The sequence below is a fragment of the Vipera ursinii genome (assembly GCF_947247035.1).
Source record: "Vipera ursinii genome assembly, chromosome: 15".
NCBI lineage: Eukaryota > Metazoa > Chordata > Lepidosauria > Squamata > Viperidae > Vipera > Vipera ursinii.
Window position 1 is genome coordinate 358,684 of NC_139528.1, and position 21,889 is coordinate 380,572.

The 21,889-nt window shown below is 62.6% G+C and overlaps 4 protein-coding genes across 7 annotated transcripts; 1 reads left to right on the top strand and 3 right to left on the bottom strand.

The window, feature by feature from the left end:
* Positions 1-2,307: 2,307 nt before the first annotated feature.
* NES (nestin) lies at positions 2,308-8,770 on the bottom strand (the record flags this gene model as incomplete). The annotated part of the gene is made up of 4 exons (XM_083374300.1): positions 2,308-6,115; positions 6,340-6,413; positions 7,028-7,152; positions 7,961-8,770. 4 exons carry the CDS (start codon positions 8,768-8,770, stop codon positions 2,385-2,387), a joined length of 4,740 nt encoding a protein of 1,579 aa, XP_083230426.1. The 3' UTR covers positions 2,308-2,384.
* Positions 8,771-10,272: 1,502 nt separating this feature from the next.
* Positions 10,273-12,534, bottom strand: LOC310647513 (uncharacterized protein; the record flags this gene model as incomplete). Its single annotated transcript, XM_083374830.1, has 7 exons — positions 10,273-10,610; positions 10,813-11,037; positions 11,126-11,251; positions 11,339-11,518; positions 11,654-11,833; positions 12,076-12,099; positions 12,297-12,534. The coding sequence occupies 7 exons, from the start codon at positions 12,532-12,534 to the stop codon at positions 10,273-10,275; spliced, it is 1,311 nt and encodes a 436-aa protein (XP_083230956.1).
* A 637-nt stretch (positions 12,535-13,171) lies between these two features.
* On the bottom strand, positions 13,172-17,992 carry HDGF (heparin binding growth factor). Of its 4 annotated transcripts, none has more exons than XM_083374676.1 (7): positions 15,430-16,201; positions 14,837-14,913; positions 14,453-14,591; positions 14,119-14,172; positions 13,969-14,073; positions 13,622-13,878; positions 13,172-13,469 (listed from the first exon to the last, which is right to left on the bottom strand). In XM_083374676.1, the coding sequence occupies exons 1-7, from the start codon at positions 15,532-15,534 to the stop codon at positions 13,463-13,465; spliced, it is 744 nt and encodes a 247-aa protein (XP_083230802.1). In that variant the 5' UTR covers positions 15,535-16,201; the 3' UTR covers positions 13,172-13,462. The 4 variants fall into 4 exon arrangements, with proteins under 4 accessions (XP_083230802.1, XP_083230801.1, XP_083230800.1 ...); XM_083374675.1 differs by having other exon boundaries at positions 13,969-14,076; XM_083374674.1 differs by lacking the exon at positions 15,430-16,201 and adding an exon at positions 17,797-17,992 and having other exon boundaries at positions 13,969-14,172.
* Positions 17,993-18,220: 228 nt separating this feature from the next.
* Positions 18,221-21,240, top strand: PRCC (proline rich mitotic checkpoint control factor). Its single transcript, XM_083374349.1, has 6 exons — positions 18,221-18,787; positions 18,870-19,322; positions 19,401-19,505; positions 19,678-19,821; positions 19,925-19,990; positions 20,096-21,240. The coding sequence occupies exons 1-6, from the start codon at positions 18,614-18,616 to the stop codon at positions 20,180-20,182; spliced, it is 1,029 nt and encodes a 342-aa protein (XP_083230475.1). The 5' UTR covers positions 18,221-18,613; the 3' UTR covers positions 20,183-21,240.
* Positions 21,241-21,889: the final 649 nt, after the last annotated feature.

The window sequence follows — 21,889 nt, forward strand, 5'->3', positions numbered from 1 at the left end:
TCTGCTGCAGCTTGCAGTCAAAGGTTTCAAAGGGAGGCATATGCTGTATACTTTCTATTTTCAAGAATATTGTTATCGTTTCCACAGCTTGTTTCTGTTAAAGTTGTGTTTTTGAACATTTTGAATCCAAATTGTTTGCCACGCTGGACCAGATGGGAAGGAAGCCTGCCCGGGTCTGCTTCAGTGTTAAAAACAGCCACAAGTGAGGGATGCAGAAACAGGTGGTGGGCTGAAGGGAGGGGCTGTCCATTCCCCCCACCCCCAGAATGGGAGAGAGGTAGCCACATTTAACTTTCTCCCAACTTCTCCAAATATTTCTGCTCTGCAGGGAGCTGGTGATTCAGCTGCATCAGTAGTCCCATGCATATTTTAAGGTCTTCCATCACTTCCCCATCTGGCCTTGGCTATAAAAAGCGCCCCTTTCTCTGCTCGGTCCCCACGGAGCAGAGGGCAGAGAGGGCACGACCGATGCCCTGCCCTGCCCACAGTTTCTTCGAGCACCTGTTTTGCGCAGCCCTGGAGAGTTTGCAAGAATTCGGTACATCGACTGGCGAAGGGAGAGGGGCCCCCATTTCTTCTCAGTTGCCCCCCTTCCTTGGCTAAAAACTGGCTGCTAAATGTCCGGGATTCAACCTGCACTCGAACAAAGCAGAACTAATGGAGTGGAGGTTTTTTTTAACACAAACATCTCCTCTTCCTGCATGCGGCATTAAAGAATTATTTCATCTTGATAGATCGGCTTTTTTTCAGCTTGGCCGATCCCTCCCCCAAGAACCAGCACCCCCAAGGGTGACGCTTTAAGAGGTGAAGCAAAACACAGAGAATTTGTGCAGGGTAAGAAACCAATTGCTTTATTAGTGTCTCGGAGGCGCCCAAAGGAGCTCCGGAGTTTTATCATCCTAGCTTTATAGTAGAAGGCACTGAAGTGCAGAAAAAAATGGGCACTGGAGCCTGTTTCTGGAACATCCCCTCTCGGTCCCCATCCTCAGCTCCCCTCTGGAGAACTCTGCCCATGTTCTGAGGCTGGGCTTGGATCGGTGCTCGAATCCTCGTTGTTAAAAAGAGAGGAGGGGAAATCAAGCCATGCCTGGGAAAACGTCTGCTCCCACTTGGCTAGCTTCTGTGGGCTGGGCAGATAAAATGAGGCTGATTTCGAGTTTATTCCAGGGGACCAAAACGCTGCCTGGGCCAGCTATAGGACTGGAGGACTGATCTCTTAATTATCTTCTTCCCAGGAGGATGCTGGGGAAGTAAGAGCGGAAATATCAGATGCTAACTGAGAGCCTGGCCCTGGCGTACCCAACCCAGGCTGGCCAAATGCTCAGCAACAGGTTGCCAGGGGCCTTCAAGAGTTGCGGCTTTTCCTCTCCTCTTAAAAGCAAAGGGTTGTTAGATCGGTCCCATTCAAAAGCAGAGGCCCCTTTGCCAACATGGGTATCCTGGCACACACACACACCCCGCACACGCACACAGATAAATGAGAGTGGATAAGAGAAGAACTGATTCCTGGGGAACCAAGGAGAGAAGAAGGGGACGAGGGGGGAGCAGCATCAAATCACATTTATACTGAAAATCCAGAGTTTGTTCCACGTACTCCTCAAATAAGGCACACTAGTAAGTTACAGGAGTCACTATTTGAAAAAACCCTCCCTCTAGATCAGTGTCTCTCAGCCTCGGCAGCCATAAGATGGGCGGACTCCAAGACTCCCAGAACTCGCCAGCCAGCATACTCCACTGGAGAATTCTGGGAATTCTGCAGCCAGCATGCTGGGGAATTCTGGGAGTGGAGACTAACACATGCAGAGGCCGGGAAACTCTGCACTAGGTGAAGCCCTCTTGATCCAGAGAGTGGCGGGGAGGAGGGGATGTTGTAAGTTTGCCTGGACAACTTAGAAAAACAGGGTGTGAGACTGGATCTTACTAAACAACTTAATTTTCCTGCTGGGCACAACTAGAGGCAGATGAAACATAACATTTTCTTTAAAAAAAACAATTTTGCCAAATTGCTGGTTACAGTTAAGGCAAACACAAAGGCTATCGGACACTCAACTTGAGTGCCTTTCTTTTAAAAAAGAGGTTTTTTTGTTTTGTTGTGTTTTTTTTTAAAAAGCCTATCTGGAAAATGTTAAAAGGCTGCAAAGGTTGCCTAATCAAGCTTTTGATTGTCAGTGGGGCTCTCTGACTTTGGAGGGAGGGAGGGAGGGAAGGAAGGAAGGAAGGAAGGAAGGAAGGAAGGAAGGAAGGAAGGAAGGGAGGGAGGGAGGGAGGGAGGGAGGGCCGCTGAAAGAAAGAGGAAAGTTTGTGGAGCTGAAACGGAGGGGGTGCCTTGAGCAGGAATCACACTGGTTGTCACTGGCTGGGATAAGTGGCCGAAAGGGGGCCCTTCAGTGGTCTTCCGAGGGCTGGAGGTCCAGGCCCCCTTCCGGCCGGAATTCTAAGGGTTGGTGCCGAATCCCGTCCCCGAACAGGAAGGGCCTGGGCTCCCCCTTGCTTTCCTTGCCTCCTTTCTTCTTCTGCTGTGGGTCACCCGGGATGTTCTCCTCTAGGGCCTCCCGGCCTTCCAGATCCAGGCAGACCTTTTCAAGACCTTCAGGGCTGATGTCTCCGCTTCCAAGCCCTTCCTCATCGCCTGGGATTGGGGGGGGACTCTGGCTTAGGGTCTCTGCCCTGGGGAAGTGGCCCTCCGTGCAGAACTGTGGGGTGACAGTCACCCCCTTGATGAAACCATCGTCTCCAGGAGGGTCCGTCTCCTCCTGCCCGAGGCCGTTGAGAAGTTCGCTTGGCAAGTCTTCCACGCTTGCTTCCTCCTGAAGCCCATTGGCCTGGCTTTCCAGCAACGGGTGGGCTTCCCTCGGGAAGGGAGATGAGCCTTCCGGAGCCTCTGGGGGAATCCGGGGTGGCCCCTGGTCCCAACCTACAGGGGGGGCATAGGGGGACCTTTCTTCTGGGAAGCGTTGGGCCCCCTGGCCCCCCAGCTCCTCCTCGGCTGCCTTCATCAACTCTTGGTTAAACTCCAGGGCTTGTTCCACAATCTCCAGGATATTGGGGCCCACCACGTCCTCTGGGAATGTCTCAGGGAAGCCGCTTCCTGGGGGATCTTCCACGGTCACAATTTTCTGCTGGATCAGATCTTCTGGGTCCAAGACAGGGGAACCTTCGTCCTCACCGGACTCCAGCAGCTCAGACTCCACAGCCCCACTTGGGCCAGGCAGAATGCGGTCGCCTTCCAGCACTATTTCTCCCAAATGAGTCACGCTGGTCAGGGGTGAAACCTTGGCAGGGGCCACAACTGCAGCCTCTTGGTCGCTAGATTCCAACGGCCCCCGATCTTCCTCCTCCTCCTCTTCCTCGTGCTGGCTACAGCGGGCGCCAAACCCATCTGCTGGGAACCCGCTGGGCTCTTCTGGCCCCAAAGCAAGCTCTGCGTCCACCTCTTCCCTGGGGACCGCTGGCCCTGTGGCCCCCACCCTCTCCTGCCAGGGGTCTTCCTCGGGCTCCAGTTCTTCCTGCTCATCCTCTCGGGGGGCCCCAGCCCCCGCGGGACCCTGATCCTCACCCTCTCCCACAAGCGGTGATCTTTGGATCCCGGCTTCTGCCGGACCCTCTGCGGCCAGCAGCTCTTCTGAGCAGTGGTCGACTTCCTCAGGGAGAGCCTGTGGACTGCGGCCGCTTTCTCCCGCTGGAGTGCCTTCCTCCACTCCGTCTTCCTTGGCCAGCAGGCGGCTTGCGGCCTCTTCTTCTGAAATGGGGGCTTCAGACCCTGGGGCCAAAGGAGGCATCTCTTCCCTCTCCAAGGGAGGAGGGGGTGGAGTCTCGGGCGCGGTCAGCCCACTGTCCAAAGCTGGGGGGGCTGGCAACGTCTCCCCTAGCAGGATGTTCTCTCCAGCCCCACCTCTCTCCCTCTGGGAATCTGGGACGAGGGTCTCCTCGGACCCTGAGCCCTCCCCCCAGGAAACAGAGTCCTCTGCAGGCATCTCGGCCTCCGGGGGGGAGCCCCCTTCTTGGACTTCTTCTGGGCAGGTGTTCTCTTCCCTGGAGGGGCCTTCTGCCTGGGGAGGGTCCAGCCCCAGTTCTCTGTCTTCAGAGCCCTCGGGGGCATCTTCCTTCTCCTGCTGCAGGTTTCCTGCCACAACAGCCCCACGGACGTCTTCCATCTCCAGGGCATCCATGTTGTCTTCTGTTTCTGACACTGAGCCTCTTTCCTCCAAGCTGCTCCCTTCAGCTTGCGATGGGGTCCCTGAGAACCCTCCTCCTCCTCCTCCTCCTCCTCCTTCCTCCGGGGGCTGCTCTTCAGGCACCTTTGTTCTCTGCTCCTCTTGCAGCGTCTCCTGCCCCTGGGGGCTTGTCACGTCCTCCCCTGGCGAGGGCACCCCCAGTTCCCAGGTACTTTGGGGTGCCTCCCCATCCAGGTGCCCTTCTGTCTCCATTGTTCCTTCATCTCCCGTGTCTTCTGTGGGAAGAGATCTGACCACATCTCCTCCCTCCTCCTCCTCCTCCTCCTCTTCTGCGGCTTCCCTGCTCTCGATCCCCTTTGGCTCATCTGCCAAGATGCCATCTTCCTCTGGGGCAGAACTTGAGCTTCTGGGCCGGGCACCTTCCGTGCAGAAGAGCTCGGAGTCCAGGCCCTTCGGCTCGTTCTCTTCCTCTGGCGGAGCAGAATCGGCCTCCGCGTGGAGAAGCTCTTCGTGGCTCTCCACGTTCTCCTGCTCCCCCTCCAGGAAGGGCGCTGCCTGGTGTTCACCTGCAGACAATGCCGCAAGCGTGGCGGGTGACGGGTCCTCCTGGGCTGGGCTGCCTTCCACCCCCAAGTGTCCCCTCTCGAACAGCCCGGCCTGCCGATCGCACGGTTCACCTTCCCTGGGGGGGCTCTGGGGCTCTTCCCTGTGCTCAGAGAGAAGATCTTCGGGGCTGACCATCTCCACCTCTTCCGTCCCTCCACACCCCCCCTCTGGCTTCACTTCTGGGGCTCCCTCGAGGACACCAGAGGGGGGGCTGCCAAGCTCCCAGCCTTCCTGGTTGCCGCTCCCCTTTGTAAGGGCCTCTGTGGCAAATTCTGAATTCCTGGGTGCTTCTCCCAACGGGTTCCCCAGCAAGGCGGGCAGCTCCTCCTCCGCCTCTGGAGACCCCCTTTCTCCATCCCTCTCCTCTTCTCCAGGGACCAAAACTGCCCCGCCTCCTTCCATCCTTTCTACCCTCGGCGGCTCTGCCTCCAGGGCCTGCCAAGCCTCTTCCGGCCCTTGCAGCTCAGCCCAGGCTTCCTGGCCACCATCGACCTCTGCAAAGTCTTCACAGACCTGGAGGCCCTCCAGGGGATCGCTGGGCTGGCTCTGCCCTGTGTGAGCTTCCTGGGCCTCCTCCAGCCCCTCGGTGCGACTCGGGGCAAGGGTGTCCTCCTTCTCCTCTTCCAGGGATGAAGCGCTGCCGGAAGAAACATCTGCCTGGCTTTCGACCGCCTTGAGCAAGCTGGATGCAAGCTGGGTTTCTTTGGGGTTCACTTCCTGGATCGCGGTTTCTACGGCTTCAGTAACCATCTGGCTCAGAAAAGGCCCGTTCAGGACTTCTCTCGTTGCCGGTGGCTCCTGGCAGAGCTGTGTCTCCTCCTCTTCCTCCTGCTGCTCCTTTTCTCCAGGGGCTGCTCCTTCCTCCCCTCCTCTACCTTCGGCCTCCCTCTTCGCTCCCGCTTCGCTCTCCTCTCCTGGGTCCAGGCTGCCAGGGGAGCTTCCCGAAGCCTCTCCCAGCTCCACGGAGTTGACAGCCAGCGGGGGCTGCGTGCAGAAGATGGACTGGGCCAGGCTCTCCAGGTGGGTGACCGTCACCCTCTGGCCGTGCTGGAAGGGGTCCAGTCGGAAAGCAGAGGCCTCCTTTGGCGGCAGCAGCAGCCCATCGGCAGTTCGGGTGGCCTGAGATTGCCGGAGGGAGGCGTTGGCCTTTTGGAACTCCCTGGCCGCGGAGCTCGGGCTCTTGGTCCCCCAGGAGGGCAGCTCCAGTTTGCTCTGGAATCCCCCACGCTTTGGGAAGGCAACGGGGCTGGGGCGGACATCCCAGTTCCCCGAGCGGCCCCGATCCATTGACGGCCCTGGCAGCCGGCCGTGGGTTGATTCGATTACGGTCGCCTCTGCAAGCAAGAGAAATGGGGAGCATGAGAAAAGGCTGCTGGACTCACCTGGAACCAGGTGATCCTCTGCTGAGACTGATCCAGCCAAGCGGATCTGCCCCCCCTTGAGAAAAGTCAGGAAAGCTCATACTTGCTTTGCTTAAAGGCAGCTCTGTGCTGGGAGAAGTGGGCCCAGATGTTTATCACTCTTTAGGCCTCCCCCCAAGCCCCCCACTCATCCCTACCTCTCAGCCCCCTGGCCAGCTGTAGGTCAGTGGCTGGCAGCTGCAGCCTGGCGCTCTCCGCTTCCAAGAGGGTCCTGCAAGAGAGAGAGGGACTCTTGAGAGGAAGGGGAGGGGGGAAGCGCTTGGGGGTCTTTCCTGGTGGTTATTCCTGGCCTCCTGCAGCTGCCTCCTCAGTCAGGCCTCCTCCACCTTCCCAGCCTTGGGAGGCTCGCCCCTCCCCCCCCCCCGCGAATCGGGAGGGGCGGGGGCTGGCAGGAGCAGGCTGGCGGTGACATCATGCGAGTCTGTTTGCCTCCCCCCCCTTAAAGGCCGCGGGGCCATTCTCATGCAAATGAAACAGGAACACCCCCCCTCCTTTTATGTGGGAACCGTCTGGGGGAGGAGAAGGGAAGGGGGCAGAAGGGAGGTTCCCATGAGATTCTGCTTCTGGCGGGGGGGGGGGGAAGGAAGCGAGGCCGTCTGCGAGGAAGGAGGCAGGTTTGCCGAGGCAGAGACGCGCAGGAGAAAGAAGCGGGTCGGGGGGCTCCGAGGCCCCTGAATGGCGCATGGGGGGCGCAGCGGTTGCTGTGCGTAAAGGCAGCGGCTGCCCCCTGGCCTTGTTTCAGAGCCCGCCCCGTCCAGCCCTCTCGGTGGCCGGGCGAGGTGCGGCGGGGAGACTCGGGGGCGGCGCGAGGGGGGCGACCCTCACCTGTAGGTGGCCACTTCGAGGCTGAGCGACATTTTCAGGTGCATGAGCTGCTGCCGGTCCTCCAGCACCTGGGCGATCTGGCCGCGCAGCGACTGCTTCTCCTCCTCCAGCGCCTCCATGGCCATCTGTGGGCAGAGGAGAGCCCAGCAGGGTCAGCCACCGAGGGCGGGGGCAAGGGGGGGCATGCTGCAGGAGGCCCTGAGGATGGTCCAGCGGGGCTCTGGGGCAGGACCCCCCCCCCGCCCCACTGGCAACTGCAGGTAAATCCCGCGCGTCTGCCATGCGAGTGGGTGTGGCAGCCCAGCACACAGTTTTCAAAGTCATCTTTTGTTCTGCTGTAATATACTCCCACCTCGAATCTCGCCCCGGCCCGCAACGCCCCTTCCTAAGATCAGCCTTCGTTACTCGGCCCGTTTCCTTCAGATCTGGTCCAGCAAAAAGATTCGAGTGCGCTGGCCAGGCAGTTCCCTTTCGCCTTGCACCCCCTCCTCCCCATTCCTAGATGCATGCATTCCCCCCCACACACATTCCTCTGCTCAGAAAAGAAATGCTGCGAATGAGTGGGGCAGGGCGTGGACCCTCCCGCTGAGCTCTGGAGGCGAGGCCTGTGGAGGGTGTGTGTGGAGGGGGCACTGACTTCCCCACATCCCCAGAAGGGTGTATCAGCCTCACCTTCACTGTTGGAAGGATAAGAAAAGATGAACACAATTTTTTTTTCCTTGAAAACATCTCTGACTTTTTAGAAGTGCCCCTTTGCAGCTCCCCACAACCCCCCCCCCAATCAAGGGCTGCTTGATTTGCATTTATCCAAGGGGGGCAGTCCTGCCCTTTTGCCAGCCACTTTCCTAAGCTTCTAAGGCGGGCAGGCGGGCAGGCATCCCCGAGCCTGGCTGGACTCAGAGGGGGGCTCCGTGCCAGCCACCCCACACCCACCTGCAGCTTCTCAGCGTCGCCCTGCTGCTGAGCCCACTGCTGGGAGAGGCTCTCTTCCAAAGCCTTTTTCCGGCCTTTCAGGCTGGCCAGCTCCTTCTCCAGCTGTTGCAGCTGCAGCTGGTTCTGCCGGTTGCGTTCGGTGGCCTTCCAGAGGCTCTCCTTGGCTTCGCAGAGGGAGGCCTCCATCTGTGAGACCTCCATCTTGTAGGTCTCCACCGCTCCTTTCCAGATGTTGGAGAGCCTCTTGGCGTAGTCTTCCACTTCCACTGGCTGGAAGCAGACGGGCACCACTCGGAAGCCATCCAGGCTCTGAGAGAAGGTGGCCATCTCCTGGTCCAGCCTCAGCAGTTCCTCTTGGTGGGCCTCCACCAGGCCTTCCATCTCTTTCTCCAGCTGGGTGGCCTTCTCCCTCAGCCAGATGTGGGCCCGCTTCTCCTCCTCCATCTCCCTCTTGCCCAGGGACAGAAGCATCTTGGCCTCCTCCTGGGCTGCCCTCTCCCTCTGGCAGCGGCTCCTCACTCGCTGGGCCTCCTCGTGGAGAGAGTCCCTGGCCAGCTCCGCCACGCACTTCTCCTGACAGGCTCGGTCCAGGGTGGCCCGGAGCGCGGCCACCTCCGCTTCGTACTTGGCCCTCCAGGGGGTCTCCACCAAGCCCCCCTTCAGGCCTTCGATCTCGGCTTTCAGCAGCTCGTTCTCCTCTTCCAGGAACTTCACCCTGGCCAGGTAGGCCTCCAGACGCTTGTTGAGGTCCCACATCTGGAGGGAGTCCTCTCCCAAGGGCCGCGAGGAGGAGCCGAGGAAGCTCTCCATCTTCCAGGCGCTTTTCAGTGGCAGAGTCCAGCCGAGAGAGAGAGCGAGGCCGGTGGAGTGGCCCGGCTGCTGCTGCTGCCGCTGCTGAAGGAGGGCTGGGCAGCTCCGCACCACTATTCATAGGGAGGGGAGGCCCCTGGCCAAGGAGGCTGGGCTTAACACCTCCCCCCTTCCCTCCCCCCCCTCGCTGCATCGCCAGAGAAGAGCGGCATTCCTCGAGAAGCTGGGTGGGAAGAAAGAAGTCTTGGAGATGCCTCCTCAGCAGCTGTTCCCCTCTAGCAGGGGTGCCCCCCCCAAGAAATCAGGAGGCTCCTCAGCATCTCCCTGGTAGGAGGGCTCCAAGTTGCCTCCAGAGCTTTGTAGAATGCCTCGCCTTCTCCCTCTCACCCCCCCGCCACACCCCAATTTCTCTCTGAATCGGGAGCAAACAATGCCCACAGGATGGAGGGACTCTAAAATACGTGGGGCAGAAAATGCCAAAAGGGCAAGAGAGAGCAAGGCTCCGAGTGGCATTTCAGAGCCCCCAGACAGCTGTACTGAAATTGGTTCCAGGCAGGCTTTGGGGGGGGGCTCTTTTCCTTTCTTGCCAAATGCATAGATGGCATCTTTTTTGGGGGGAGGGGTCTCTGTTCTGTGTGCCCCACATTATTGCTTCTGGTCAGAAAGGCAACTTTTTAGAGAGAGGCCAAAGGGGTGTTTGCGGGGGGGGGGAGTGGATGAGGAGTTGGGGGAAGCAGGGTGGGTTTCAAAGGGGGACCAGGCTGTCTGGGATCCCATAGAAGAGACACCTAGCGCCCTTGGAAGGAAACGCAGCCTCTCCAAAGAGTGCAAGGGCGCCATCTGGTGGACAGAAGGGCCAAGGGTGGCGGTCAGGTGGTTCGCTCCGGGCTCTTGGGGGCACCTGCCGCTCCAGAATCTCCCCTGTTGCTCAGGATCTGCCCGAGTTCTATGCAAATCCAGCATCCAAGATGTTTCTAGCTATGGGGCCGGAGAGCAGAAACACTCCCCCTTTGCAAATGAAGAAGGCTTGATGGACACGGTGATGAAGGTGATGGTCCCATGGAGCCTTTCATTCCCTGCCATTCAGTCAGAGCTGAAGAGGCTTCTGGGAGGAGAAGCGAAACGTCTTCAAAGAAAAACAAGAAAGTCCAGTGGCCTCTTGAAAAAGCACCTTTGGGTTAATCCCGTGCCTTCCCTCAGAATGATTTTTTTACTTGTGTGTATGTGTGTTTCTGTGTGTGTGTGTTGCAAGGGAGGCTATAAAGATTTTAATTAGTACACAAGCAGTGGTACTGAAGGCAATTTTGGCCTTCAGGAACTGGCAATGTCTCAGGGTGACTAGAGGCTCCCGAGCAGCCACTAAGGTTGCCATTACTCGCAGGAAGCTCTTCAGGGGACACCAAGCCAAAGTCCCTCCCTCTTCTTTTGGGGTGCGTTTAAAAGAACAGCCCCCCACCCCACCCTGCGCTGTGACCTCGAAAGCAGAAGACTTTCCAAAAGCTTTATTGAGGGCAGGCGGGGACCTTTGCCTCCAGCAGCCGGCCGGAGCTCGGTGGATCCAACGGGGGCGCGTTCTGGGCGGCCGCGGGCTGGGCGGTCGGGCCCCTCGCCTCTTCCCCCCTGGCAGCAGGCAGCGCGGGGGGCAACCAGGGAGGGCCGTCCTCCTCCTCTTCCTCCTCCTCCTCCTCCTCTTGGTCGTCCACGGAGAGCTCGCTCGGGGGCACCTGGATGCCCAGCTCCGCTTCCACCCGCCACAGCCGGCTCCGCACCCGGCGCAGTTGGCCGCGCAGCGCCTTGATGGAGCGGACGCACTCCTGGCAGCTCCGGTAGTCTCTCTGCCCTGGGAAGCAGAAGACCAGCCTCGGGGCTCCGCCAGCCAGCCCCCTCCTTCCCGCAGCGCCCCCCCACACCTCCCCCGCTTTCCCCGGGCGCAAAGCAGAGGCCCGGACCCGCTGCGCTTCCTCGGCCGCGGAGCAGGACGGAGCCCTTCGAGCCGGACCCCGAGACCTGCCCGCAGAAGGCGCCCCAACCGGCGGACTCACGGTCGTGGAGATGACGCTCCTGGCGCTCCAGGAAGGTCTCCAGCGCCTCGTGCAGGTCGGGCAGGTGCGGCGGCAGCGGCGGCGGCGGGGCGGGCGGCGGCGGGGGCTCGGGGAGCAGCAGCAGGGAGCAGCCGGAGAGGGGGGCGGCGGCGGAGAGCCCCTGGCGCCAGGAGGCCAGGGCCAGCAGCTCGGACGGAGGCGGCGAGGGCCGCCTCGGGAAAGCGCCTGCCGGAGCAGAGAGCAGCGTCGGCCGAAGCACCGGGGAAGGCGCGGGGAGGGGGGCGGGCCAGGGGCGGTCGGTGGCCGCGCGCACCTTCTGTTTCCCGGCGCTGCAGGCGGACCTCGGCGCGGATGAGTCTTCGGCGGCTGCGGCAGATCTGCAGGCTGAGGGCGCGCAGGGCGCGCGGGAAGTCCCGGCAGCTGCGTCGGATCCTCAACTCTGCAGCGGAGGGAGAGCGAAGGGCAGGATTCGGCGGCGGCGGCGGGGGCCGGAGGGGTCAGTGGCCCCAGGAGCCCGGATACTTACGCCCCCGGAGATACTGGCCCTGCAGCGCCTTCAGCGCCTCCAGCCGCTCTTGCAGCGCCTCCAGGCTGAGCGCGGGGCACGGCGCCCGCTCCCGGGGCTGGCCGGCCGAAGGCGGCGGGGCTGCGAAGTCGAGGGAGCCCGAGCCGGAGGCGGGCGGAGGCGGAGGGGACGGCGGCCTGGCTGCGAGGGGCAGGAGAAGCGGGTCAGCAGGAGGGTGGGCGCGTCGCGCGGGAGCGCTGCTGCCCGGCCCATCCCGGGCTTGCCCTCGCCCAGGGGAGGGAGGGGGAAGGTGGCAGAAACGGGCCCAGCACTCACCATCTTCTGCCTCTTCTCTCTTCCTGGGGAGGCTGCTGAGAGGACCAAGAAGGGTCATCAGGAGCAGCCGAGGGTCGCCAGGGCCAACCCCCCTCCTCCGGCATCCTCTGACTGGCCCTCGGCCCACCTTGAGGGGGCCGGGAGACCCCCGGTGCTGCTCAGAGGAGGCCACGGCAAAGCCTGCGAGTGGCAGGAGCACAAAAGCCACCCGAGGCTTCCGTGATGGTTCCAGCCAAGGTGGGGGGCATCCTTCGTAGAAGCCCCTGGATTCCCAGCCCACCCACCCCTTCCCCAGAGACCCTGCCCACGCAGGGCACGTCTGGGCTCTGATCCCCCAGCCCAACCAGTGCCAAGGAGAGGAAGAGGCAAATCCTTAGCCTGATCCGTTTGGAGGGACGTTCGGGCTCCCAGGGGCCACTCACTCGCGGTTGCTGTCACGGCTGGGCCTGTGGGAAAGGAGGGGGGTGAGGGGGAGGCCCAAGTGCATCGGGGTCTCCCTCTGGCTGGAAGGCAGCTCTGGGACCAGGAGGAGAGGCCGGCCCCTCCTGTTGAGAGGTGCTTGGGAAGAGGCTAAGGGAGGGGGGCCCACCCAGTGCCTTTCCCCAAACCCAGCACCCCTCCAGCCAAGGGGCTGCCTCTGTACCGGGGGGGGGGGCTTCCTGTCCCATCAGTACCTGCCCCCTAAACAGGACAGCCAGCTTCCCATCCCACGGGCCGCTGAGTTGCTGCTGCTGCTGCAGATTCCTGCCCTCTCCGGGGCCCCGGATTCCAAGGCTTTGTGAGGTCAGAACTGCCACCTCCCAGCCCCCCACCCTCAGGGCCCCCTCCAAGAACTCTGCTGGTGGGAGAGGCAGGCACGGAAGAGCTCGATGGACCCCCATTTCAAACCCTTCCAAAATCTCAGGCAGTCTTCTTTCTGCTGGGTAGCAGTGGGTTTGGGGGAGGACCAACGCCCCCCCCCCCAATTCAATTCAAATACAGCCAGGGACCCAGTTCTTAGGCAGGCGGTGAGTGTGTCTTTCCGCTGGTTCCATCCAAGTCAATGCCAAAGAGCTGTTCGATCATGGAGATTTTTAATTTTAAATGTTGTCCTTGAACAAGGGCTTGAGGGTCCCTTGGCCTCTCCAGGCCGTCTGTGGATGGGCCTCCTGCCCCCAAGACTTTGCAGCAGCCCCTCGCTAAATTGTGCAAGGCGACTGCGGAGCACCTGAACCCCTCCCGGGGGTCAACTTTGTGCAGGCCCTGGGAGCAAGGCAAGCGGGGGGGCAGGCTGCATTTCCCCCTCCCTCCTCCTGTTTTGGGAGTCCTCCACCAACCAGCTGCAGTGGCCGTGCGGCACCCCCTCCCCAGGGGACTCCTAAAGATACCCTAACCCTGTGCAAAAGGCAGCAGGTTTCAGCACCTTTGCAAAAGAAACCCCCCCCCCACACACACCTTTCACAGGAGCCCCTTACCCCCTTTTCGGTGGAGGAGGCAGCCGTGGCGGCCCCTGTTGTCCAAAGAGGGAACGACAGTGCACGGCTGTTTTTTTTTTTAAAAAGGCATCCAGCTGCGTTTATTCCAAAGTGACCCATCAGTAGATTCCCTCTAGAAACTAGGACTAACTCAAAGCGTAGGACCGGCGAAACGGCCGGCCAGGAGAGATGCAGGCGGGCTGGGCAGAGACCGTTTCCTGTTCCTGGGGTGGAAAGGTCGGATCGCGCTCCCTTCTCGCCCAGCACCGGACACGGAAAGGAGAGGATGTTGCAATCTGGTTGGTAGCACCAGGGAAACCCGGAGGCCGGAGAGGGCCGGAGAGCAGAGGGCCGGCTACGGGCTGCAGGAGGGGAAGAAGAAGAGGACGGAAACTGAGTTCTGCGTAGGCAATCTGCGACTTGCCACCTCCCCCAGCAAGGTGATACTCAAGATAGACTCTGCTGGTCCGTGGAGGTTCCACCCAGCTCCCCCTTTTCCACCGTGCCTGACTACCTCTTCTCATGATCGCTGCTTTCCTGCTCTCCTTCTTCCTCGTCGTCCTCTTGGGCAGCCTTTTCCTTCTTCTCTTCTCCTCCGGGCAGGTCGACAGGGGGGCTGCCACCCCCACCGTTCTTCCCCTCGCCCCCTGCCTCCAGCAGAGCCAGCTTCTGATTCCCGGCTCCCTGGGCCGCCTCGTCCTCACGGCTCCGCTTCTCCCCAGCCGCCTCCGCCTGCTCCGCCCCGTCTTTCACGCGCTTGGGGGAGGGGTCCTGCAAGGGGGCCAGCGGCTCTCAGCGAAGGGGGGGCAGAGAGGGCAGGTCCCGGGGCCACCCTCCCGCCAAGGCCAGCAGGCCCCCTACCTCCGGGGCCTCTCGGGCCCGCCTCTTGTGGGCAGCCTTCTGGTTCTTCTCCATGACCTGCTCATCGATCACCAGCTCCCCCTCCTCCTCCTCCTCCTCCTCCTCCTCCTCCTCGGGGCTGCTGCCTTCCCGGTTGCCCTTCCTGGCAGCCTCGGGCTCCTCCTTGGCCTTCCCCTCCTCCAGGGGGCGCTTCTTCTGAGCCGGCTGCCAAAGCAAGCTGCCATCAGCAGGAACCACCAGGGAAGGGCCCCGGGGGAGAAGGGAGGCAGCGGGCCGCAGGGCCAAGGCTGCCTCGGTTTCCCCAGGGGAAGCGAACTCAGCCCTGGCTTCCCTCTTTATCAGCCTAGTTAATGCCGAAGGGGCCTTGCCCCCCCCAGACGCTTCGTAGCTATAAAGGTCTCAGAGCAACGGGGGGAGGGCTCGGCCAAGGCAGCCCGGGGCCCCCAGCAGAGCAGAAGCCCCCGTCTGGCCCTGTTCCACCCACCTGGTATCCCGAGGCCTTGATGGTGGGGTCGTTTTCGATCTCCCACAGGCCTTCGCTGAAGCCTTTCCGCTTGCTGGCTTTGCCAAACTTCGCCTTGCACTCTTCGTAGGGAAAGAGGTCCTTGGCGCCCAGGAAGGCCCTGCGGGGGGGGGGGGAGAGATTGTCAGACTCAGCTGGCATTAAAAGGGCACTGGAAAAGCGGGGAGGGCACATTTCCTAGCCGTTGGAAGAGAAAGTGAGTAGAGATGCCCCTCCAGCACCTTCTAGGGCTAAGGAAGGGATGATGCCCCTCCCCCCATCATTGGATGAGGGGGGGGTTGTTTCCGTGGGCGCCTCCTGGGAGCAGGAAGGCCCTGATCCAGCACGGCTCCTCGCATTACTCACGTCTCATGAGTCCCAAAGAAAAAGACCTGGTATTTGTTGGAGGCTGATTTCACAGCGGATTCCGGCATCTCATCAATCTGTGGGGGGAGAGAAAGGGGGGGGTGTCGGATGCCCTCTTGGCTGGGCCTGGCACCTCCCGGCCCTCCCTAAGCTCCTGTCTAGACACCCCAACCAGGCAGAGCAAACTCAGCTGGTTTTGCAGCAGCTGGGGGGGGGGCGGAAGGGCCGTGGGGAGGAGCAGCAGAGGGGAAGGACCCCCCCTTCTGCAAGGCCCTTCGCTCGCCCTTCTCCACAGCCCCTGGGCAGCAAGAGAGAGGATGGAAGGAGCAGTGGGTCTGAGGCCCCTCCCCGCCTGAAAGCACCTGCTCTGGGGACTTTGCAGGAACGGTGGGGGGGGGGCAGTTCAGCCCCGGGCATTCTCCTCACTTCCGCATTTGTGGGTGAAGACTTCAGTGCACCCCTCTGTTCCCTGCAAACTCTTCCACAAAGCCCAGCTCGATTCACACAACTTCTGACTTTCCAGAGAACGCACACCCAGAATATGACAATCGAGAAAACTTGAACCTCGAGAAGCCAAATTTGTGTTCTCTCACCCCCCAGGTCAGGAGATGCTGTGTGTGTGGGGGGAAGGGGACACGAGGCTCCACCCCCAAAGGGGCGTCTTGGGCCATCTCCCTCCTGGTCCTGGAAGCCACCATCAAGCTGCCTCTTCAGGGAAAGAAGGAAGTTGGAGAGTAAGGCAGAGCGCCCAGGGACAAAGGCAGTCTACCTTTGCACGCTGGATGCCCGCCAGCCCCAGCACGTGCCCAACCCAAGCAGGCTTCTCCGGAAGTCAGCCAGACTTTGCCCAAGCGACTACCTGGCCCAGCCCTGTGAACAGGCAAAATGGGTCAGGTGATCCGTCCACCGGCTCTTCCTCCAAGAAGGCCCGGCTGCCAATCCTGGTTGCTCCTGGCCCAGGGCTTGGTGGCTTCTGCTTAGTCGCCAGGCCAGCCCCTCCCCCTCCGGGGCTTGGGTTTCCTTGACCAGCCAGTCAGGCCATGCCCAGGTCTCCCAGAAAGGCCCCCTCCAGCAGCAAAAGCAGGGGCCAGGAAGGGGGCTGCCCCTCTGCAAAGGGGGGGCAACCCTTTCCAATGGGGAGGGGCCAAGGCAGGGAGGAGGGGAGATTCAGCAAGATGGAGACACAGCCCAGGCTAAACCTTGGAGGGCATCGCAGTATCTCTGGGAGAATTGGGGGCACTGCCTACCGCAATCAGGAAGCCCGGAGGGTGGGAAGGAGACACCCCCCCCAACCATTTGGGCATCTTGGGATCCTCCGAGGACTGCTGCTCCCCTGTCTGAGTTTCTAACCAATCACGATCACTTCCAGCCTCTCTGAAAGCGGTAGAACTTTCATTCATGGTTACCCAAGATACGGTGGCTTTCCCGCTGGCAGGGGCAGAGAGAGGTTCCTGGCTCTTTCTGTACAAAGGCTGTGGGTGTTCAGGGCAACAGCCGCACTCATTACCCCCCCCCCCCAGGCCCCCAGGTGGCTGGGAGGAAGAGCCCCTCCAAGCCGCACAGGAGCTGCAGAGCAGGATTCCAGCAGGGCCCCTCTGGATTAAAACCCCTGATGGCTCCTTTGTGCTCTGGGGAAAGGCCAGGCCCCTCTTTGGAGGCCCCCTCCCCTCCCCTCCAGCGGTTAGGAAGGAAGCCCAGCGGGACTTTAGGCTCTTTCCCCGAGGGAGCCGCCCCCTCTTCCGCTTCTCTGTCACCCTCAGCACCCAGGGGCCAACTCAGCCTCCGACGGTCCCTAAAAACCCCCTCCCTCCACTTCGCTGGCCTGATCAACGCAGGTGTCAGTTGGGCTCTGATTCAGGAAGAAAAGCTGCCGGTGATTCATCGCTGTGGTCACTAGACTGTTTAACCAGCATTTCCCAACCCTGGCAGCTGGGACTTCAACTCCCAGAATTCCCCTGTGCAACTTCCAGGGCAAAGGCAGGCGGGACACATTAGGAAAACTCCCCCAGTTGTTCACCTTCCTTAGGTGGGCGTGCAGCGTGCGCACCTTAGCACTCCCTTACTCAAAAGGAAACCTGCCAGTCCTGGCACGGCGCTTACCCCCAGGTCAGCAGGCCCGGCCCAGCGTTGGCACGGCTGGGGGTGTCCTTGAATAACTGAACTTAGGATGACTTTATATCAAACCGATCTCAGCTGTATTTGCATAAGAGCCCCGGCTGTTGTTTTGACTTGATCAACAACACAATCCACTGTTTTATAAAAAAAAGGTCGGAAAACAGCCTCGTTTCTAGTCCTCAGGGTTACAAAACACGCTGCAAGTCCAAACCGAAAACCACAGAGGCAGCCTGTTTCACAAGAAATGGCCACATTTGGGGTCCTAATTAGTCTCAACTGCAACATCGCTAGGAGGGAAGGGCCTTATTAAAAACGTGCTGGGGTGCAAGATAAGGGGAGGCCAGTCGTCCCCCCCCCCCGGAAAAGCTGCTACGAAGCCTGCCCCTTTTCTGCCAGACCCCTCTTCGGCCACTAGCACTTTGCTGCCCAAGCGAACCTTTGGCCCTTCCCGTACCCCGCTCTCCGTCGCGCAGGGCCGCGCATCCCCGCCGCCGATCCTGCCTACCCAGCGCGCGCCCCGTTTCCGCAGAGGGGGACCCCTCCCCGGCAGCGCGATCCGAAGAAAAGGCCGCTTCCCGCCGGGGTCCGCCCGCCCCAGCCCCCTCCAGGGCGGCCGAGGGCCGAAGCAGCCCACGCGGCTCCCAGCGGGACACCCGCCGCCTCTCCTGGCAGATCGGCCCGGCCGACGGCGGACTGCGCTCCGGCCACTCGGCCCGGGTTTTTCCAGCGCGGCGCCCGGAGCCAGCCAGGCCGGGAGATCCCCCTCCGCGCCGGACAGGCCAGGCCCGGGCAGCGCTTCTCCCTCCCTCCCTCCCTGCCCGCGCGCGGAGGCCGGCGGCGCTTACCCGGGCGGGCCAGTGCGGGTAGCCCTTCATCTTGGCGAAGACCAGGTCGCCGCACTGGAAGTCGCGCGGGCGGCCGGGGCGGGACATGGCGCCCCCCGAGCGACGGGCGCTGCGCGGGCTCCGAGCCGGGCTCTCCCCACGCCTGGCTGCCGCGGGCGGAGGCGCCTGGCGAGGGAGGCCGGGAGGCGCGGGGGGCGCGGCGGGGGAGCGGCGAGGGGCGGGCCCGCGGGGGAGGGCGCGGGGGGGGGGGCGCCCTCCTGCGGGGGGCGGCGGGACCCCCGAGCGGCTACTTTGGCCCCGCCCTCGCCGCCCCCCCGGCAGAAAGCGGCCTGGGGGTCGCGGGGGGTCGGGCGGGGCGCCTGCGGGGAGGGGCCGGGGAGGGGCTGGCAAGGGGGCGGGGGCGATGCGGGCCGGGGCGCTCTGCTGGCAGACCCCCCCCTGGCAAAAGCCCCTCCAGCCGCGCGGGGGATTTCGGGAGCAGAGGCGCCCTCTGGAGGGAGGCGAGGGAATCTCCCGCCCGTCCTGGGTTTCCCGGCGGGCCCCGCGCGGCCAGAGCGCCGACGACCGATCGCGGCTTCCGGCGCGGGGCCTTCTGGGAGCGGTAGTCCACTTCCCCGCTGGAGCGCGGAGGAAGGCGGTCGGCGGGCGCGGGGCCCCTTTCTGCTTCCAGGGCTTCTTCGCCGCCCGGGGCCGATCGCGGGGGGGCGGCAGGGGCGCTCGGTCGTCTTCCGGCGGGCGCCGTTGCCATGGGGGGAGCCGCGGCCTAGCGCCCCGCGGGAAGCCTGGGACTCGCGTAGCCGCCGCCGCCGCCGCCGCCATGTCCTTAGTGGCCTACGCCAGCAGCGAGGAGGAGCGGGAGGAGGAGGAGGAGGAGAGCGACGGGGCCTCCGCCGGCCCGGGGGGGCTCCTCTCCGCCCTGCCGCCGCCCCGGCCCGGCCCGGCCCAGAAGCGGCAGCCGGTGCGGATCGCGGCGCCGCGACTGCCCGAGGAGGTGAGCGGGGGCCGGGGCCGGAGCCGCCCGCCTGCCCGCTCGCCCGCCTGACCGCCTCTCTCTCTCCCTCTCTCTCTCGCAGTCCGACTCGGAGGAGGAGCCGGAGCGGGAGCCGGGCGAGCCTCCGGCGGCCAAGAGGCCCGCGGGGCCCGGGGGTCTGTCCGCGCTGCTCCCGGAGCCCCGCCGCGCCCCGCCGCCCCGCAGGACGGACCCCGCCGCGCCGCCCTCCCCGTCGGCCATCAAGGCGGCGGCCAAGAGCGCGGCGCGGCAGGTGGCCCGGCAGGTGGCCCAGGAGGGCGAGGCGGAGGCCCCGCAGCCCTTCTTCCCGCTGCCGCCCGCCCCGCCGCCCCCCGCCCCGCCCGCCGCCGCCGTCCTGCCCCCCGCCGCCTTCCCCGACGACCTCCCGCCCGGCACCGAGCCCGACGGCCAGGACGGCGCCGACGCCCCGCTGGAGTTCAAGACGCCGCCCGGCGCCCGCCCCGCCCCGCCCGGCTGGCCCCCCGCGCCCGGCCCGGGCTACGGCGCGCCCTACGCGGTGAGGGGCTCGCGGGGCTCGGGGGGGGGCGTATCGCGGGAGGGCCCGGGCGCCGCTCTGACCGGCTTCTCCCCGCAGGGCTACTACGGCGGGGGCTACTACCCGGAGAGCGACGCAGGCTTGGGGCCGCCCCCGGAGGGCAGCACGGACGCGGCCCCCTCTTCCTTCATGGACGACGAAGCGGTGAGCCTCGCCCCCCCCCGTCCCGCGGAGCCCCTTGTGGGTGCTTCCCCACTCTGGATGCCCAGAGCCTCGCTGGCCCTTTTGCTGGGGGAGGGGGCCGCGGGGCCTTCCGCGCCCCGCATCGGAGAGCCTGGTCCGACCCCCGTGTCCCTTTCCCGCCCCCCTCGCGCAGTTCAAGCGTCTGCAAGGTAAGCGCAACCGCGGGCGAGAAGAGATCAACTTCGTGGAGATCAAGGGCGACGACCAGCTGAGCGGAGTCCAGCAGTGGCTCACCAAGTCCCTGACCGAGGAGCAGAGCATGAAGTCCTTCAGCAAGGTCTGCCGGGCCGCCCCCTCCCTCCCGGGTGGGGGCCCTGAGAAGCAGGAGGGGGTGGGGGGCTTCTTGGGCCAAGGGCCCTGAGTTTCCCATTTCCCTTCAGAAAAAGGGGGAGCAGCCCACAGGGCAGCAGCGAAGGAAGCACCAGATCACCTACCTGATCCACCAGGTGAGGCCTTTGTTTGTTCAGCAGTGCCCCCTCCCCTGTGCCTGGCTCGCTGCCTCCACCGTGGGCATTTTCGCTGACCCCCCCCCGCTACCTCCCTGCCCCCAGGCGAAAGAGCGGGAGCTGGAGCTGAAGAACAGCTGGGCAGAGAACAAACTCAGCAGGCGCCAGACCCAGGCCAAGTACGGATTTTAGCCCCTTCCCAGCCCGGGAGAGCCGTGCTGGATTCCGAGCAGGACGGCCAGCCCGGGACCCTGTTCTGAAAGGCAGCAGCGCCTGCCGGGTGGACTGCCGGGTGGACTGCCCTGCCAGCCGCTGGAGGCCCTGCAGCCAGGCATGTGGCAACATGGGGCCCCGGAGGGCAGAGGGTCCGTGTCTGCTTGAGTTGGGGGCTCTCACCCCCTTGATTCACGAGACTTCTTGATTTCCCTCTAGCTGCTTTTCTTTCACATAGCCACCAAGGCAGGGGGGAGCCCTGTCTGGACTGGGGATGGCTGCCCACCCCACCCCACCCCAGCCCTGAGAACATCCTACCTGGAGGGCAGGGGGCTGTCTTGCTTGGCTATGGGGCTGCTTCCTTCCTCCTCCCCTTCCTGACCGCAGCCTCTTGGTCCTGGCCAAGGCAAGGTCTTGTTTTCATGAATTGGCAATGCCCCATTGGCTAATTGTCCTCAGAGCCTCCCTGCTACCTGGAGCATACCAGAGACTGGAGGTTTCTGTCTGCTCTGTTTCTCCTCCCCCCCTCCCCCCCAGAGGTGAGCCTTCTTGCCAGGTCTGTGACTGTCCAGAAGACCCACCTTTTCAGATTTTTTTCATAGCTTGCTGAGTTTGGTGTTCTTAGACCAGTCCTTAAAAGGGGAGCAGTTTTCACATAATGGACCTTCTCAGATGCAGACAGAGCAAAGGGGGGGGGTTGGAGGGGCCAGGACAATGGTGTCTTATGTGCCCCCCTCCCTCTCTCAGTGAGCCTTGCCCCTCACAGTTGCTCCTGAAGTCCCAAGCCGACTCTATTACACCCTCCCTCCCCCTCCCTCTTTGGCCTTGCTTTTGGCGGTCTGTCTTTGCTGACCTCCTGTTCAGATTGTAGCCGTTTCCCATTCAGCGGACAGACGTCCATCTTTGCTGCAGAGTATCTGTATTTGGGGGGGGGGTTCTTAAAAGATCTCGGTTTATTTCCCTGGACACTTTAGTACTTAGGAAGGCACCCTGTCCCTATTTTGAATATTTGAAAATAAAACTCATTCAGTAATTGATTTTCTTTTTTCCTTTTTGAATTTGTCTGTGGAAAAAGGTTACAGGGGAATAAAAATTAAATTGAGAGTGGGGAATGAGGGTGAGATGGCAAGGGAAGCCCAGGGCTGCAGTCCAAGGAGACTTTTTAAGAAAGGAGGGAGGGGGCTGTTGTGGGGAGGGTGGCTCTTGTCTTTGCAATTGTGCTGGAGCGCCCCCTCCCCATTTCTGCAAAGCAGGACCTCCTTAAGCAGGGGGGGGGTATTCCTGTTAGGAAAAGGCTCCAGCTCCCCATCGGGATGCTTTCCCCTCTTTGGTGGGAGTCCAGAGCCCAGAGTTCACCCCTGATGAGCCTCCCCCCCCCCACGGGCTGCACGTGCCCCCGGGACTTGGCTCTCGGGGGCACAGGTCTCATCCTGCCTAGTGGATCTGTCAGTGGAAGACAAAAGGGCTTTAACCCCATCGGTGGCCCACCTCTGCTCCTCTTCGGCTGGCCTTCCAGCTCTCCAGATCCCCGGCCAGCGGGAAGATGCTCACTGAGCTGCGGGTGTGGCATCAGCGTCCCCCTGGGAGGGTCTCGGACTCGAGGGCCCCCCTCCCGGGCTCGAGCAGTCGAGCCCAGCGGAGAAAAGGGGCCTTTCTTGTCCCCCCCCACCCCCGCAGCGCTGCTGG